Here is an 18,310-nt window from a genome sequence, read left to right on the forward strand (position 1 = left end):
CCAGCCCCCGCTCCAGCTCTATATTAAGCAAGGAAAGAGGAGCCGGCAGGGCAGGGGGGGGCCAGGAGCTAAAAATAAGGAGCCGAGGCTGGGGTCACCAGCGCTGGGCCCCGGGGACACCACAGGGATGGGGGGCCTGGGGGGGTCAGTCCCCAGTGGGTGCTGGGGGCCCCTGGGTGGCCAGTTCTCACACCAGCCTTGGGGTTCCCATCTCCCCGAGACCCCCAGCTGGGGACAGGGGCACAGCAAAGCTGGCCCAGTGGGCACCAGGATGGGGGGCTGGGCACACAGCCCCCCAGCCCAGGGCCGAGGGGGCCCAGCTGTGGGCTGGTGTCGGCGGGGACCCCCCCAGCTCCCCAGCCCCCAGCTGCCTGGCTCAGTCAGGGAGGGGGACACGCGGTATTTTGTCACCTCCATCCCCTGGGATTAGGTGACCACACCCGCTCTGCTGACCACTGGGAAGTGGATCCCCCCCCGGGCTGGGGGGACCAGACCACTCATGGCCACCCCCAAGGATGGGGGGGCTTCTCCCCTCAAGCCAAGAAGCCACGGGAGCCAGGACCCCCCAGGGCAGTGGGTGCCCGGGACTCCCCGTCCTCAGGGCTGTGGGTGCCCGGGACCCCCATTCTCACGGCCATGGGTGCCCAGGACTCCTGTGTGCCGGGAATTGGGGTGCCCAGGACCCCTACGCTGGGGTTACAGCGTGCCTGGGACCCTCACAACAGGGGTGCCAGAGGGCACAGGGGGTGTCCCTGTCCCCAGCCCCGGTTTGGTTTCGGGTGACCCTGACTCCTCTGCTTTAATCCCCCAGTGACACCGAAACCGTCGGCGAAACCCGAGCGGCCGGACCCCCGCGCCCTGCCCCCCACTGCTGACTCAGCAGGGCCGGGGCACCCCCAGCCCCCCGCCACGGGACCCAGGAGGATGTGCCTTGCACTGGGGGGGTGGGTGGGCATGGGGTGGGGGGGGGCGGCAGGCACCCCTACGCTTGCAGACGTAGGGACATGAGAGCATCGGGGGGGGGGTGTGTGACAAGGGGGAATCATGGGGGGGGCATTGGGTAACAAGGGAGGGACATGGGGTACTGAGGGACCCCAGAGGACATGGGGGACATGGAGACAGGGCAGGGAAGCCAGGCTCCATCCCTCCCCCTGTGCCCCTCATCCTGTCCCCACCTTGGTCCCCACGCCCCGCCACAGTGCTCCCCCCCCCCCCCGCCGTACAGACAACAGCACAACGGGGTTAAAACCGTTTTATTGCTCTGAAGATGGTGGGGGGTGTCTGCGTGCCCCGGGGGGGTGGGGGGGGGGTGGGCAGTGGGTGCCCCTCCCACACTCCTGGCTCCCCCCTGCCATGCCCAGCAGCGTCAGCCCCCGGGGTTAGTACAGGGGGGTGCAGGACTGGGGTGAGGGGGGGTCGGGGGACCATGCGGCCGTCTAGTAGTAGGTCTCCTTCTCCACCCAGCCTGCAAGAAGGGAGGCGTTGGTGGGGGGAGGAAAGCGAGATGGGGGTGCCCCCACCCCCTGGGTGTCCCCCCCACCCCCTGCATGCTTCCCACCCCTCTTGGGTGCCTCCCGCATCTCCTAGGTATCCCTTTCTCCCATGGGGGCTTCCCACTTCCCTGGGTGCCCCCCAACCCCTGTGGGGGCTCCGCATGCCTCTTGGGTGCCCCCCCCCCCTTCCCTGGGTCTCCCCCAGCCCCCAGGGGTGCCGGTGCCCCAGCCCAGAGGGTGGTTTGGGGGCAGCCCCTGCTCTGGGAGGGGAGGGTGGGCGGGCAGAGGGGGCCAGAGGGAGGACTCAAGGGGCTGTGCTAGTTGCAGGGGGACAGTGACCTCTTGCAGGGGGGCCGTGATGACTTTGGCGTGTTCAAAAAGGGGGGATTTAGGGGGGGCAAAGCCCATACTGGGGGGTTTCAGGGGGAGAGCAATGCCCATCCTGGGGGAAAAACATCCGGGGGGGCGTTTGCCGGTGGGGGGGGGTCTCACTCACCGCCGGGGTAGCGGCGCAGGATGAGCTTGCGCACCTCATCGTAAGCGAAGATGAGGAGGCTGTAGGGGAAGGCGCAGAACCACCAGGTGACCCTGTGGGTGGGCAGCGTTAGTGGGGGGGGCACCCATGGCGGGGGGGGCAGGGCCAGGGTACCCCCCACCGACTCACTTGAGGGGGTACATGCGCAGGGCCACCCCCATGCCGGGGCAGTAGGAGAGGAACGCCGCCAGCGCCGTCTCCTCCAGCAACCCGAAGATCAGGATCTTGTTCCTGTGGGAAAGCTGCGTGGGTGCAAGGCAGGGGGCAGGGAGCACCCATGGGTGCTGGGGGGGGCACGAGGGGGCACCCACTTCATGCCCTGCTGGAAGACAGAGTTGCGGCGGGTCTTGCAGATGATGAGGTCGGCCCATTGCACCACCACGATGCTGGCGAAGAAGGCGGTGTGGCAGGTGAACTCCACCACCTTCCGCTGCTCGTAGGTCTGGGGGGGGGGGGGGGGCACAGCCTCAGCGCAGCCGCACGTGCCCCCCAGTGCACGCTGGCACGTGGGAGGGCACATGTGAACACACACCATGTGGGGGCAGGGGCACGAACGGTGTGTAAGGGGGATGTGCAGAAGGATGTGTGTGCAAGGGCTCTGCACGAGCACAAGCACGGGAGGGCACACTTGCCAAGTGCGTGCGAGCGCGTGCACACAAGCAACAGCCGTGCAAAGGCAGGTGCACTAACAGGAGCGCACAGGGATGCACAGTCAGAGAGGGCTGTGAGGGCACGTGCAAACACGCCACAGACACGTGTGTACACACATGCACACTCCTGCCAAGCCTTTGCACGAGCTGAGGCGTAGGTTTGCACACGCGCAGCCACTCTGCAGGCTCTGCAAAGCAGAGCCGGGTGGGCCGTGCGAAGAGCGTGCAAGGGGCGTGCAAGGGGCCCACTCACCCACTCCTGGCCGTAGGAGTCCTCCAGGTCATTGGTAGAGCGGTCGTCCCAGGCCAGGCGGATGCCCACCAGCGTGCCAGGAAGGAACCCATTCTCCGCCAGGATCACAAAGTAGGTGAAGAAACCACCCAGTGCCTGGATCATCCCTGTGAGATCAGCACCCCAGGATCACCAACCGGCACTCTGGATCCAGGATCGGCATCCCGGGATTGCCAACTGGCACCCCAGAATTGGGGATCAGCACCCCCAGGATCGGGGATCACAGATCAGCACCCTGGGATCGGGGACTGGGACCCCTACAGTCAGCATGGGCACCCTCAGAGCAGGGATCAGCACCCCAGGCTCAGGATCCACATCCCAGGATCAGCACCCCCAGAGCAGGGACTGTCACCAGCAGGACCGGCACCCCTGGGATCAGAGATGGGCTCCTCCAGTGTCACTAGTGGGTGCCCCAGTGGGTGCCCTGGCGTGCCACTGGGAGCCCTGGTGTCACCCAGTGGCCACGGTGCCAGCTGGGGGCATGTCCCCTGGTGTTTCTAGTGAGTGCCTGTTGTCACCGGTGGGTCCTAGGGGCACCTGTTGCCCCCACGACCACCCAGGGGAGCCTGGCATCCCCCTCCTCACCGATCTGCCCGTAGGCCATGCTGATGAGCCGCTCGTTCACCAGCTTGTCGGTCCGGGGGTTCCTGGGCTGGCGCTTCATGATGTCGCTCTCGGCTGCCTCGTACGCCAGCGAGATGGCGGGCACCTGGGTGGTGGGGAGGGCTGTCAGCCACTGTCACCCCCCCCCACCCCCAAACCCATCACCCCCTGCTGTCCCCCCATGCTCACCATGTCGGTGCCCAGGTCGATGCAGAGGATGGTGACGGTGCCCAGGGGCAGGGGGATGTTGGCGATAATGAAGAGGAGGAAGGGGGTGATCTCGGGGATGTTGCTGGTCAGGGTGTAGGCGATGGACTTCTTCAGGTTGTCAAAGATCAGGCGCCCTATGGGGATGGGGGGCGGTGGGTGACGGGGACGGGGGGCACCTGTCTGGGGGTTGGAGGGCAACGGAGGGGCCAGCACTGACCTTCCTCCACGCCAGTGACGATGGAGGCAAAATTGTCATCGAGGAGGATCATGTCGGCTGCCTGCTTGGAGACGTCGGAGCCAGCAATGCCCATGGCAATGCCGATGTCGGCCTTCTTCAGTGCGGGGGAGTCGTTCACCCCGTCCCCTGTCACTGCCACGATGGCACCCTGGGGATGGGGGGGGTCAGGCACTGCAGGAACGGGGACAGGGCATGGGGAGGGGGGTGTTGTGGGGCATGGGGACACCATGGGGCACAGGGATGGGGCACCACAGAGCATGGGGACACTGCAAGGCGCGGGGATGGCAGCACTGTGGGGCACAGGGACGGGGACACAATGGGGCACAGGGGTGGTGGTACCATGGTGAGTGTGGATGGCGACACCACGGTGCATGGGGACAGCAGGGTACCTTGGGGTAGAGGGAAAGGGACACCACGGGGCACAGGGAAGGGGACAAGGCACAGGGCTGTGGGCACCACAAGGGGTGGGGACAGGGCATGGGGAAGCACAGGGAAGGGGACACCATGGGGCACAGGGGCAGCAGGGGACACGGGGACAGGGACAGGGACACCTGGCGCTGGCAGCCCTCCACAATGATGAGTTTCTGCTGGGGGGACGTGCGGGCGAAGACGAGATCTCGGTGTGGTTCTTCAGGATCTCATCCAGCTGCTCCGATGTCATGTTCCTTCAGGTCGGAGCCATGCACCACACAAGCCTTCGCCTCCCTGCCGCACCGCAGCCTCAGCAGGGGCCACTGGACCCCCCCGGGACCCCACCCCCGCCCAGCACCGGCACTTACCGGGGTTGACCTGGCTGACGGGGATGTTGAGGCGAGCAGCGATGTCCTCCACTGTCTCGTTGCCCTCCGAGATGATGCCCACCCCCTTGGCAATGGCCTTGGCCGTGATGGGGTGGTCCCCGGTCACCATGATCACCTTGTGGGGGGGGCACATATACAGAGGGATGACCCCTGCTCAGGGGAGAGCTTAGCAGGGGTCAGAGGGGGCACGGGAGGTCTGACCTTGGTGCTGGGGGAGCTGGGGGCTGGGGGTCCCACCTTGATGCCGGCGCTGCGGCACTTGCCGACAGCATCGGGACAGCAGCACGGGGCGGGTCGATCATGGACATCAGGCCCACGAAGCAGAGATTGCTGGTGGGGAAGTTGACCTCATCGGCGTCAAACCTGAACCCACGGGGGAACTTGTCCGGGGGCAGGTAGAGGTGGCAGAAACCTGGCGGTCGCCGGCACATGACAAGGTGCGGGCACCCACGGGCATCCCCTTCCCTCACCCGGTACCCCTCATCCTCGCCACGACCCCCCGGTGCCATCTTTGCCCCCCCATCCCTTGTGCGCCCCCCACATCCCCCCAGCGCTCATCCCCCTCCCCTGTCCCCTTCACCGGTGACCCCATTCCATGCCTCCCATGTCCCCTGTGTCCCCACGGTCCCACCCTGTGGTCTCCATGCCTCACGTCCCCCAGCCTCTGCGTGTCCTGTCCCTCCATGATGTCTGTGTCCCCACATTCTATCATCCCGCACCCGTGTCCCTATGCCCACACCCCTGCCATGTCCCTGTCCTCTGCAGGGCCGTGTCCCCATGTCCCTTTGTTCGCACACCCTTCACATCCCCTTTCCGTCACATCTCCCACCCCACCCCCTGCATCCATCACCCCTCCCTGTGCCCCCATGTGCCTCCACCCCATGCCCACCATGCACTTGTGCCCCCAAGTGCCCACCCCTGCCCCATTCCCTGCACCCCCCCGTCCTCACCCAGCACCCGCTCGCCTAGCCCCCCCAGCTCCAGGTAGGCGTTCTGGAAAGCCTCTCGCATCTCCTGGTCCAGTGGCACCTCCTGGCCCTGCATCAGGATGCGGGAGCACCGGTCCAGGATGCGCTCGGGGGCCCCCTTCATCACCAGCAGGTACCCCTGGGGATCCTCCTCCCGCTCGTGGATGGAGAGCTGCAGGCACGGCGGGCACACTGGCACCAGGCGGCACTGACCACTGCCCCGGGGTCGCCACCACCACCAGCAGCCTGGCAAACCTGGTACTTGTTGGTGGAGTTGAAAGGGATCTCGGTGACTTTGGGTTCTTGTCCCGCATCTTCTTCACAGAGCCGCAGGAAAGCTGGATGCACTTCAGCAGCGCTGACTCCGAGGCATCGCCTGCCGTGTCCCGCTGGTGTGAGGAGGGATGCTCAGAGTGATGCCGGTGCCAAGGGGGGCACCAGGGTGGGCACCACCCTGGCTCTCAGCAGGATTCAGGGGTGTTCTGGGGGATCAGCATCACCTACCTTGGAAATGGAGATGTTTTCCTGGCCCGGCTTGAAGACGGCGCGGTTGCAGAGCCCAGCGATGCGTGCCAGTGCTGCCCACGTGGGCGAGCGCTTGTCAAAGGTGGCACCTGCGGGACACCCGGCCCCATCAGCTGTGCTGGGCCCCCTCATCTTTTCTGGGGACACCTCCTGTGCTCCCAAGGGGCCTTGGGGATCCAAGGAAGGAGGTGCCCTGGGAAGGGGGTGCTGAAGGCAAAGGGGGTGCCCAGGGGAAAGGGGTGCCAGGGCAGTGACGTCTGGGTGCAGGGGTAAGAAAAGGGGGTGCTCCTGGGGTCGGGGGTGCTCAGGGGGTCAGAGTGCCGGCGGTCAGGGTGCCGGTCACCCACCCGACTGGTCCTCAGTGGTGTCAGCCTCGTGGATCTGGTTGTCAAACCACATGTGGGCGACGGTCATGCGGTTCTGGGTGAGGGTCCCGGTCTTGTCAGAGCAGATGGTGGAGGTGGAGCCCAGCGTCTCCACCGCCTCCAGGTTCTTCACCAGGCAGTTCTTCCGTGCCATGCGTTTGGCCGTCAGCGTCAGGCACACCTGGGGGGGCACCGCCGGGCTCAGTGGGCACCCATGGCACTCGGAGGGCACCCACAGGTGTCAGCAAGCACCAGGCACCACACATGGCTGGGTGCACCAGCATCGGCCCAGCAGAACCAGTGCTCACCACCTCCCTCCCAGTGAAACCAGTGCCCCACACACACACCCCATGCCACCCCTTTTGCTCCCCTGGTGGCCCTTACAGTGACAGTGGCCAGCAGCCCCTCAGGGACATTAGCCACAATGATGCCGATGAGAAAGATGACGGCCTCCAGCCAGGTGTAGCCCAGGATGAGGGAGAGGATGAAGAAGGAGAGGCCGAGGAAGACGGCAACACCAGTGATGAGGCGGATGAAGTGCTCGATCTCCATGGCGATGGGTGTGCGCCCCACCTCCAGCCCCGAGGCCAGCGAGGCGATGCGCCCCATCACTGTCCGGTCCCCCGTGGAGATGACAATGCACGGGCGGTGCCTGGCAGGACAGGGAGGGTGATGCAGCCCCAGGGGGCACCAGGGACCCCCGGCATGGGCAGGGACCCCCGCTGACCCACCTTCTACGCAGTTGGTGGAGAAGAAGCAGATGTTGCGGGTCTCCAGCGGGTTCTCATGGGTGAACTCGGGTGAGCGAGTCTGTGGCTCTGACTCCCCCGTCAGCGACGAGTTGTCCACCTGGCACCGCAGGCATGGGTGGGTGCCGGCGGGCACCACCAGGCTCAGCTGCACTTGGGCCAGCCTGGCTGTCCCCATGCCAGCCCTGGTGCCCACCCCTGTGCTACCTGTGGTGCCCACCCCATGCCAGTCCTGGTGCCCGCTCACCTTGCAGCCATGGGAGGAGATGATGCGCATATCAGCGGGCACCCGGTCCCCCCCCTTCACCTCCACCAGGTCGCCCACCACCACGTTCTCTGCGTTGATCTGGATCTTCTCACCCTCGCGGATCACCAGTGCTTGCTGCCAGGCACAGTGCACCCTGAGGGATGCCCAGGCACCCCCACGCCACCCGGGACCCCCATACCAAGCGGGTGCCCACCCAGGGCTCCTACCTGGGGCACCATGTTCTTGAAGGAGTCCATGATTTTGGAGCTTTTGGCCTCTTGGTAGTAGGAGAAGCAGCCGGTGACGATGACGACAGCAGCCAGCACCACCCCCAGGTACAGCTGGGACCCAGGTGACACCTCAGCACCCAGCACCCTGAGGTGAGGAGTGGGACCCCCCCAGGCGCCCCAGGGCAGGGTGCTAGGGAGGGGACCCCTGTGCCAGCCTGACCCACTTGCCCCCCACATCCAGACCCTGCAAGAGCTGGCACATGGTGGCGGGGACCCCGAGCCCCCAGAATGCCTGTTCTCCTTACGTCACCCATGCACCCCAGACCGCTCATCAGCCCCACAACACCCCTGTCCCCATGATGCCTGTGCCCCCCCGCCCCGCCTGCCCCGGGTGCTTATGCCCCTGCCAAGGGTGCCCATGCCCTTCCAGTGCCTATGTCCCCATGGTGCCCATGCCCAGCAATGCACGTGTCCTTCAGGGTGCCCCCACAGCGCCTATGCCCCCCACCATGCTCATGCACCCCCACACCACCTGTATCCCCGTGATGCCCATCCCCGCCAGTGCCCGTGCCCCCCGGGGTGCCCTCACGTTGTCGTTGGAGGGCTCGTCCTCCATGGCAGCCTGGATGCCGTACGCCAGGAAACAGAGGATGGCCCCAATCCAGAGGAGGATGGAGAAGCCCCCGAAGAGCTGCCGGCAGAACTTGACCCACTCAGGCGTGGTGGGGGGGGGGTGTCAGGGCATTGGGGCCGTCCTGCACCAGGATCTCGGCTGCCCGTGCGTTGGTCAGGCCCTGCGGAGCGGGGACACGCTGACACCCAGGGCTGGGGGGAACACTGGGGGACACAGAGGTCCTGGGCAAGGGACACCTTGTGGGTCCAGCAGAGCAGGGTGCCATGGCCAGAGCATGTGGGGCTACGGGGGTCATGGCTGGGGGGACCCACAGGGACAGCAGGGGACAGGGTATATGGCCAGGGGTCACTCATGGGGACAGGGAGCTGGGAGGGGGCAGGGGACACAGTTGGGTGTCACCCATGGAGACAGGGATGCTGAGAGGTGATGGGACACAGCTGGGTGTCACCCATGGGAGGGATGTGGGATGCTGGTGATGGCATCGAGGGTGGGACATGGGGACATCTCACCCGGGACAGGTCCACCTGGTACTTCCTGCCCAGCTCATCCAGGGACAGCTTGTGGTCATCCTGTCGGGCACACATCACCATGTCACCCTGGCTGGGGTGGCACTGTCAGCTGTCCCTTGCATCCCCCTGGTCCCCTCCTCACCAAGTTGACCTCCTTCTTCAGCTCATCCAGCTCCTTCTCCTTCTGCTTCCTCTTGCCACCGCCATTCTCGGAGGTGGTGGCAGCGGGTGAGTACTCCCGGCCGGCCTGTGGGCGCAGGACCCCGTGGGCACGCTGGCACCGCCGGTGTGGCTGGCACTGCCCGGCGGCACAGCCCTCGCCGTGGGCACGGGCATTACCATGGGCATGGATGTCACCGCCAGCATGGGGGTCACCGTGGCCACAGGCATCATCGAGGGTACGGGGCGTCACCATGGGCACGGGGGGGACTGCAGGCACCGGTGGCAGCGTGGGCATGGGGGGCACCACAGGCAGGGAGTGGGGGAGGTGTCCCAGGGTGGGGGAGAACACCATGGGGGGGGGGTGGCAGCAAAGGTGAGGGTGGCACTGTGGCTGTGGGGGTGTCGCCAGGACTGGGGGGGGGTTCATTGCAGTCGTAGGGGTGTCCCTAGGGCCATGGGGGGGGGGGCTGTGTCACTGTGGTCACAAGGGTGTTAGTGTGGCAGTGGAGGTGTCACTGTGGCCACGGCGGAGTCACTGTGGCCACAGCAGTGGCCCTGTGGCCATGGGGGGTGGCACTGTCCCTGGGGCTGTAGGGGTGGCACTGTGGCCAGGAGGGGGGGGTCCCCAGGGCCATGGGAATGGCACTGTGACTGTTGGGGGGTCCCTGTGGCCGTGGGGGTCCCCACAAGCCAGGCAGAAGAACACACCGCCAGCACCGAGGTGTTGGGGAGAGGCAGGCGGGGGACACACTCCCTGCCCACTCTCCCTGGGGGGGGGGTGACACAGCTCCCCCCCCACCCCCGCCCCCGCGCGGCTGGCGGCAGGGGGTCCCCCAGGGCTGGCAGGGCCCGGTGGCACGTTGGCGGCAGCTCTGCTGGCCGGGACAGAGGTTGGCAGGAGCAGGAAGGGGCCGGGGGGGTGGCGGGTGCCCCAGCGTGGGGCCGGGGGGGCCGGGGGGGGGCCGATGCGGTCATGGAAAACGGCCCCGGTGCCAAGAACAACGGCCGGGAGCAGAGGGGTCGTGTTACCGCGGGGACGGGGACACGGGGGTGCCCATCTCCACACACCCCCCCACGGGGCACTCCCAGGCGGGGGGGGGCTCTGCTGCCCGCTCCCCCAGGACACGGGGCGCCCCAGCCCTCCACGCGGGGCCACTCTGGCTTTGGGGGTGGGCTGAAGGGGCATCCCGGGATTCGGGGGGGCAGGAGGGTGGCACAGGGCGGGGTGGGGGGTGGTGTGTATGTGCATCCCCCCGCCCTCCCCCACCCCGGCGTTTCCTTGAGGACAGACTGCCCGGAGGGACACCCATCTGGGGACACCCACGGGGAGGGGGGACACGACGACACCCGCTGTCCCACGTCCTCTGGCGTCTCCCCACTTTTGCATGGGTGCCCAAGGAACGGAGGGTCCCGGCGTGGGGGTCCCGGCTGTGCCAGGCGGGACAGGGGGGCCCGGTGGGACGGGGGGGGCTGGGCGAGGTGCAGCCTCGGCTCGGGGCCCCCCCGCGGCCGTTGCCACGGCACCGGGACCCTGGCGCGGAGCAGCCGGGGCCACGGGCACGGGGGCACGGGCACGAGTGGGAGACAGGCGCGGGGGGATCCTCCACGGGGGCACCCCGGCTCCGTGCCTCAGTTTCCCCACCATGGGGGACCGCCCCGCCCCCCCCCCCAAATTCCTTCCCCGAAGCGAGGGGGGGGACTCAGACGTTTGGGCAGCCGCCCACCCCTGTCGGGGGTCACGGGGGAACAGTGGGACCCCGGTGAGGGGGCACGTGGGTGCCAGTGGCACCGAGGAGGGGAGGGGAGAGTGGCCATGGGACCCTGGGGTGGGGGTGCGGGGGGCAGCACCTGATGGGGACAGCACCCACAGGTGGCAGCGGCTGGGTGGGCGCCCTGGGGGGGGTCCCGCCCGGGCAGGTGCCGGCTGCCCAGCAGGTGGGTGATACGGGTGGGCGCCAGGGCCAGGTGCCGGGTGGCAGCAAGCGGGTGCCCGCAGGGGTGGGCGCTCCGGGGGGGTATGTATGTGGGGGAGGGGGGGTGTGCCCCGCGTGGGTGTGCGCCCCGCGTGGGCGTGGGGGGGGGGCAGCGGGCGCCCCGGGCCGCCCCTACTCACCCCTCTGCCCATGGCGCTGCCGTCGCTGCTCTCGGCCCGGGGCACTCGGGGGCGGCGGCGGCGGCGGCGGCCGAGAAAAACCCTCCCGGCCCCGCCCGGGCCGGCCCCCCCCGCTCCCGCCCCCCGCCCCCTGGCCGGGCCTGCCCCCCCCCGGCCCCTCCTGGCCGGGCCCCCGGACCCCCCGCCCCGGTTGCCCTGGTTATGGGGGGTGGGCTCTTCCCGCCCCCCCCCCCCCGGCCGTGCTGGGGGTCTCCGAGTCCCTCCCGTTCCACGACACCCCCCGCGTGGGACCCAGCCGGCCGGGGCAGTGGGGGGTCCCGGCTGAGCGCTGGGAACCCAGGTGTCCGGGCCGGGGGGTGCCCCTTTCTGACCCCCCCCACCTGCTGGGGGGTGGCGGGGGACCCTGACGTCCGGGTGCCCCACGCAGACCCCACGGCGTGGGTGGCAGCGGGGGGGTCACGGGCTGCTCGGACACCTGGGTCCCTCCCTGAAGGCCCCCCCCCCCCTTCCAGAGCAGGGGGTGGCGCCAGGGGGACAGTTTGGAGGGGGTGCTGATCCCCACCCCAGCATGTCCCCAGTTCTCCCAGTATGCTGCTGCCCTGACGGGGACGCTGGTGCCACCGGGCAGCAAGCGGGAACGCGGGGTGGCTAAAATTAGCCAGGGAAAGGCCAGGGCCCGGGGGGGCTGTACCGGGGGGGGGGCTGTGACCAGGGACAACTGTGCCGGGGACCGGCTGTGCCCGGGGATGCGGCTGTGCCCGGGGACTGGCTGTGCCTGGGGACACGTCCTGACACCCCCCATGCCCACCCTGGTGCCCCCAGCCCTGCCCCGCAGCCCCCAGTGCCCCCAGTCCTGCTCCAGGGCCCCCTCCCAGTAACACGCACCCCCTCACACACTCTCCCCCCGGCCCCCCAGGGTCCGGCTTAGTCGCCATGGCAACCTTCAAGGGCAGCCCAAGGGCACTGGGGGGGGGGGGGGGCAATGGCTGTGGGGCCCACAGCCCCTCTACGCCTGTGCCACTAGTTTGCACCAGTGCACCCAGCATCTCCACGTCCCAGCCTGTTGCACCAGGCCCCCTGGTCCAGCTTCACGCTCCCAGTATAACCCAGTATCCCCAGTCTGGACCAGTCCCCCCCAGTCCATGCCAGCACCCCATCTGTCTCAGTACCTCCCAGCCTGCCCCAGTCTGTCCCACTACTGCCTAGTCTGCCATCTCCCCAGCACCTCCCCACCCATTGCAGTCCACCCCAGTCTCTCCCAGTTCCCACACATCTGCACCAGCACCTCTCTCTCTGCCCGTCTCCCGTCTGCCCCAGTACCTCCCAGTGCCTCCAGTCTATTCCAGTCCCCCCAATCTGCCCCAAAATCCTTCAACACCTTCAGTCCCCACAGTCTATCCCAGTGCCCCCAGTCTGTCCTAGTGCCCACAGTCCATCCCTGTCCCCCTGTTCCTTCTAGTGCCCCCAATCCATCCCAGTCCCCCCAGTCTGCCCCAATATCCCCAGCACCCCCGCGCCCCCCAGTTTATCCCAGCCCCCCCATTGTCCCATCCCCCAGCAGGGGCCGGGCATGCCGAGGCCGGTTGGGGGGTGTTTACCCGGCCTGTGCCCCCCGCTGTCCCCCCCCCCGCTGTCCCCCAAGCTGAGCAAACAGATGACGCGGGAGCAGGCGCCACGTGCCGCGCCCCCACCCCCGGCCCCACGGGGGTCCCGGGGGTCCGCCCCGCCGCCCCCCGCTGCAGCCCCGGCCTCCCAGTTGCCCCGGTTCCCTGCCGGAGGGGGTAGCGGTGGCGGGTACCCCAGCGGGGGGTGGGGGGTGGGGGGGCTGGCGCCATGCACATGCGTGTGCCCCCCCCCCCCGAGGACCGTGCCCCGCCGCCCCCACCCTGCGCAGCTGCTGCCGTGGGCGGGAGGAATGTGGCAGCCGGGGGGACATGGGGACACGGGGGACGGGGGGGCTCTGTGTGTGTGTGTCTCTGTGTGTGTGTGTGTGTGTGTGTGTCTGTGTGTCTGTGTGTGTTCGCGTGTCTCCGTGTGTGTGTGTGTGTCCGTGTGTCTCTGTGTGTGTGTGTGTCCGTGTGTGTGTCCGTGTGTCCGTGTGTCTGTGTCTGTGTGTGTGTGTCTGTGTCTGTGTGTGTTCGCGTGTCTGTGTGTGTGTGTGTCCGTGTGTGTCTGTGTGTGTGTGTCCCGCCGCTCACGGCAACACGCGTGTGCGCGCACACACACACACCCCCCGCCCCCTGCCAACCCGCGTGTGCACACACACCCGTGGGGACCCGGGAGCCCCGGGGGGGGCCGGGCTCCGCCCCGCTCCGGATGGGGGGGGCGCGGGGACCCACGCACGGTGTCTGGGGCGCGGGCACAGCTCCACGCTCCCCCGCCTCACCCGCGTCGTGGGCGGCCGCCGGCCGGGCTGGGGGCGGGGCGGGGGGCGGGGGGATCGCTCAGCCCCGGCTCGGCCCCGCCCGCTTCCCCAAGCACACCCCCCTGCTGCTGGGGGGGGCAGGGGGGGCTCGTGGCTCTGCATTCACCCCCTGGCCGCCTTAGTGACCCCACGCCCTTGGTGTCCCGGGGGTCTTGGTGCCACCTGCGCACCCCGGGGGTCCCCGTGTCCGTGGAGAGCCCCCTGCCCACCCTGGGGGTCTGCGTGCCTGCAGAGCTTCGGGGCTCGCAATACAGTGGGGGGGGGAAGCACAGGGTGCGCGGTGCCACTCCTCACTGTCCCCTCTGTCCCTCCTGCCAGCCCCCAGCCCCTGTCTCACTCGGAATTCCCCCGCGGGCACGGGATTGGCACCCCCAAACCCAGGCACATGCCCCAAATTCAAGACCCCGCACCCCAAGACGACCACCACCATCAGAAGGGGCGGGTGGTTTATTAAAAGCAAGTGCGGCGGGGGGCAGCAGGGCACTCAGCACCCCTGCAGCCCATCATCGCGCCTCGGGGCTGGCCAGGGTGCCATTGCTCTCCCAGGGAGTGTCGGGGTCCCCCCCTGCCGCCACCGCCGCCTCCTCCAGAGGCTGGTCCAGGCGACTGGGGATGGACCAGTAGAGATGGGCATCACGGCGGGCAGCCGCCGCCGCCAGCTGCCGGGCGCTGCAGGCCGGGGTGGGCACCGGCACGGTCTGGTGGAAGCCCCCGTAGTCCACCTCGTAGAAGCCCTCCTCCAGGCTCAGCAGCGGGGTGAAGCGGTGACCCCACAGCACCTCGTCCGCCAGGTATGAGCTCCGAGCCTGGCACGTCATCCCTGTGCCGGGCAGCTGTTGGGCACCCCCTGCCCAGCCCGGGGTCGGGGGTGCACAGGCAGGGTGCCCCCGGCAATGGGGAGGTGCAAGGTGCGCCCTGAGCCCGGCCGGGGAGGCTGTGCAGCACCCACTGCGAGGGGCACCCCCATCCTGGGACGCCTCAATGAGAGGCTGGGGCACTGGGGCTGTCACAGCCATCAGGGTCCCCTCGCGGGGCCAGGCTGGGCGAAGGCTCCCCCCTCCCCCATCCTGCAGTGGGGTTATTGGGGGGGGATGGACACCCATGTCCAGGCTGAACTTGGGGTTGAGGGTGGATTGGGGGGTCACCTCCCAGCCAGGACCAGGCAGGAACACACTGTGGGTCACAGGGGTGAGATGTCCCCATGCAGGTGAGATGTCCCATGGAGGTGAAGTGTCCCCATGGAGGTATCCTCATGGAGATGAGGTGTCCCCACAGAAATGAGGTGTCCCCAAGTACCTCCCGCCCCCACCCCTCAGCCGCTGGTGGCATCCCCATTACCTGTGGCCTCCACCATCCCCTCGAGGATGACGACAATCTCGAAATCGTCCTTCTCCAGCTGGTGCCGCGAGACGTCCCAGAAGGGGCTGCGCTCGTCAATCTCGTGGCTGATGATGAGGGGCGAGACGAGGAAGAGGCGGTCGTCGCCCGTCTCGAAGCCCACACTCAGGTCGGTCTGGTCCAGCGGGATGAACTCGCCCTCCTGCGTCTGCTTGGACTTGATGAGCTTGGCACGGATGGAGGCCTCCACAATGTGCGAGTCCCGCAGGTCGCCCACGCGGAACATCAGGCAAAGGCGGTCATCCCGCAGGGAGACCACGGCGTGGGAGGAGAAGACCAAGGTCTCGGCCCGTTTGTTGGGCTGGGAGATCTTCACGAACATGCAGCCCACCATGAAGGCATTGACCATGGAGCCCAGGATGGCCTGGAGCAGCAGCAGCACGATGCCCTCAGGACACTTGTCAGTGATGACACGGTGGCCATAGCCGATGGTGGTCTCTGTCTCAATGGAGAAGAGGAAAGCAGAGACGAAGCCGTTGAGGTTGTTGACGCAGGGAGTCCAGGCGTGGTCCTCCAAGTGGTCCAGGTCCCCCCGGCAGTAGGCAATGAACCACCAGATGAGGCCGAAGAAGAGCCAGGTGACGGCATAAGCAAGGATGAAGACGAGGAGGCTGAAGCGCCACTTGAGGTCCACCAGGGTGGTGAAGATGTCGGTGAGGTAGCGGTAGGTCTCCCGCACGTTCCCGTGCTGCACGTTGCACTTGCCGTCCTTCTCCACGTAACGCTGGCGTTTGCGGGCGCTGGCCCCCCACCGTCGAGGGGGCACCAGGGGGGGTTTTGCCTCCCCGGGGACCCCACAAAAGGCGGCGTTGTCCTGCGCCATCACCCCTCAGAGGCTGGGGGGGGAGGGAAGGGGTTAATGGTGCCACTTACTCCCCCCCAGACTGGGGAGACTGGGAAGGGATGATGGCACCAGCTGTGGGGGGCCTGCCCAGATGCCTGGGTCCCCCCCGGGGCCCCAGTGAGAGCGTGGTGTAAACTGAGGCACAGGAGCACCCAGGAGCACACACCTGCACACGGATGCCTGCAGATGCACACGCGTGCAGTCACGTGTGCATGCAGCACCAGAGCACGCACACCTGGCGCACACGCATAAGCAGACATGCACACAAGCGCACAACCCCTGGGGACACGCACACGTCTGCATGCAGCATGTGCAGGCCCAGGTGTGTCCCCCGAGGGGCTCCATGCACGCTCCCGTGTCCCCAAGACAGGGTGTGCAACGACGCTGCGCACACGCACCAGGCCCCTGGTGGCACACGCATGCACACGGGCTGGGCTGCATGCACACACGCATGCACGCCTGCCAGGCCTCGCACACAGCTCCTCCTTGCACACGCACACATGCATACCCCTCCTCCTCCTCCACCTATGGCCTCCCCCCCCCCCAGCCTGGGGGGACCTTGCAGCACCCCACTGTGCCCCCCCCCCATCCAGTGTGGGGCAACCCACTCCCACACGGGTTCGTGGGGATGGATCCCCCCCCCAGCCTGGGGGCAGAACGTTGCCGGGGGGGGGGGGGGCGCATCCCCAGCGGTCTGTGCAGGGGGAGCCCCGTCCAGGCAGGCCGGGCCCCCGCGTGCCCCCAACACCCCCCACCCGCGGAGCGCGTGTGTGCGGCGGGCGGGGGGGGGGGGGGATCCCGGTGCCACCCCCGCGTGCTGTGGCGGGGAGGGGAGCAGGGGCGATGGGAGGACAGCAGGCCCACCCCCCCCCCCCAGGCTGTGTGCGTGCCCGTGTCCGTCCCCTGTCCCCTCCCCGCACTCACCGCTCGCCCCGCGGCCGCCGCTCCCGCCGGGCCGCGCAGCCCCGGTGCGCTGCGCGCATGGCGCAGGGCGAGCACAGCGCCGGTCCGGTCCGCTCCCGCCCGGCCCGGCCCGCTCCCGGATCAACCCCCCCGCACCCTTCCCCGTTCTTCCCCCCCCCCTCGCGCTCCCGCCGTTCCCCGGCAACGGCTGCGCCCCGGGAGCGCGCGGCTAAAAATACCGACCAGCGCCCGCCCCCCCCCGGCCCCGCCCGCCCCCGGCCCCCGCCCCCCCCCGGCCCCCCACGCGTGACCCCCCGCCCCGGGCGGGGACCCGGAAGGCGGCGGTGCGGTGCACACGCGTGTGGAAGCGCACACACCCCCACACGTACACACCAGCGTGTGAACACGTGTGTGCAGGGGCGCGGGGGGGGGCAGGTGCGCACACCTGTGCGCTGCGGGCTGGGGGGGGGCACGCGTGACGTGGGGCGCAGTGGGGGGTGACACAGGGCACGGCGGGTGGGGGTGCACACGAGGTCCCACCCTCCCCGCCAGCCCAGAGCCCCCCTCACTAGCCCACGGTTCCCCATCACTAGCCCAGAGGCCCCCCCCTCACTAGCCCGGTGTCTCCGTAACGAGTCTAGGCCCCCGCCATCACTAGCCCCGGGTCCCCATCACTAGCCCCGTCCCCCTCCACTAGACCAGGCCCCCCCCCATCGCTAGCCTAGGACTCCCCATCAGTAGCCCAGGACCCCTCTTCACCAGCCCATGCCCTCCCATCGGTAGCCCAGAGCCTCCCTGCCCTGGCCAGGACCCCCATCACTAGCCCGGGCTCTGCGACACTAGCCACCCCCATCGCTGGCCAGGTCCTCCCCCGGTGCCTGAGGCCGCCTCCGGGAACCCCGCGCAGCCCTGCCCCCCCCGGCCCCCCCGGGCGGACAAAGGCGCTTTGTGCCGCGGCCCCGGGGAACCGGCCCCGGCCCGGGAACAGCGGGGCCTTGTGCGGGGGGGGGGCACGGCCCACGCTCCCACGGCCCCGCACCCCGCACCCCGCACCCCGCGCTGCGCCCCATCGGTGGCAGCCCCGGGGCTGGCGCTGCCCCCACGGGGGTGCGGGGGGGTCACCGCGTGTGCGTGTCCGTGCACACGGGGCCCCTGTCACCCCACGCTCGCTCGCACACGGATGCTCCGGGGCGGGGAAGGGGGGTGCCGGGAGATGCCCGGGGACCACCCAGGTGGGTGCTGCTGGGACGGGGCGGGGGACTCTGCCCGATGCCGGTGGCTGCGGGCGGGGTCCCCGCGCCCTCCCCCCCCCCCCCCCCCCCCCCCGTGGCCGGTAACGTGACCCGGTGCGGGCCGGCTCGTTTTCCACCCCATTAACCCCCGTCCCGCCCCCGGCGGCTCCTCCCCGCCCCGGGCC

General features: G+C 68.9%; 2 protein-coding genes across 2 annotated transcripts; both read right to left on the reverse strand.

The window, feature by feature from the left end:
* Positions 1-1,245: 1,245 nt before the first annotated feature.
* LOC130141289 (sodium/potassium-transporting ATPase subunit alpha-2-like) lies at positions 1,246-9,477 on the reverse strand. Its single transcript, XM_056322140.1, is given in 28 exon segments — positions 1,246-1,465; positions 1,990-2,081; positions 2,158-2,259; positions 2,340-2,470; positions 2,932-3,077; positions 3,556-3,679; positions 3,763-3,917; positions 4,001-4,169; positions 4,573-4,632; positions 4,635-4,682; positions 4,684-4,726; positions 4,791-4,936; positions 5,059-5,099; positions 5,102-5,233; positions 5,772-5,961; positions 6,045-6,082; positions 6,085-6,178; positions 6,294-6,403; positions 6,662-6,860; positions 7,064-7,331; positions 7,407-7,528; positions 7,676-7,810; positions 7,903-8,016; positions 8,495-8,638; positions 8,640-8,699; positions 9,049-9,108; positions 9,191-9,295; positions 9,388-9,477. Coding segments are annotated over 28 exon segments (3,111 nt in total). The 5' UTR covers positions 9,442-9,477; the 3' UTR covers positions 1,246-1,436.
* A 4,713-nt stretch (positions 9,478-14,190) lies between these two features.
* On the reverse strand, positions 14,191-17,050 carry KCNJ9 (potassium inwardly rectifying channel subfamily J member 9). The gene is made up of 3 exons (XM_056322094.1): positions 16,915-17,050; positions 15,087-15,982; positions 14,191-14,568 (listed from the first exon to the last, which is right to left on the reverse strand). Exons 2-3 carry the CDS (start codon positions 15,967-15,969, stop codon positions 14,252-14,254), a joined length of 1,200 nt encoding a protein of 399 aa, XP_056178069.1. The 5' UTR covers positions 15,970-15,982; positions 16,915-17,050; the 3' UTR covers positions 14,191-14,251.
* Positions 17,051-18,310: the final 1,260 nt, after the last annotated feature.

Source organism: Falco biarmicus, chromosome 19 (assembly GCF_023638135.1).
Source record: "Falco biarmicus isolate bFalBia1 chromosome 19, bFalBia1.pri, whole genome shotgun sequence".
Classification (NCBI taxonomy): domain Eukaryota; kingdom Metazoa; phylum Chordata; class Aves; order Falconiformes; family Falconidae; genus Falco; species Falco biarmicus.

Excerpts from the sequence above, each read along its gene's own strand:
- KCNJ9 (XM_056322094.1), bottom strand. The coding sequence starts at position 15,969 with ATGGCGCAGGACAACGCCGCCTTTTGTGGGGTCCCCGGGGAGGCAAAA. Across the intron at positions 14,569-15,086 it reads GGGGATGGTGGAGGCCACAG|GGATGACGTGCCAGGCTCGG; the intron begins GTAATGGGGATG and ends TGCCCGGCACAG.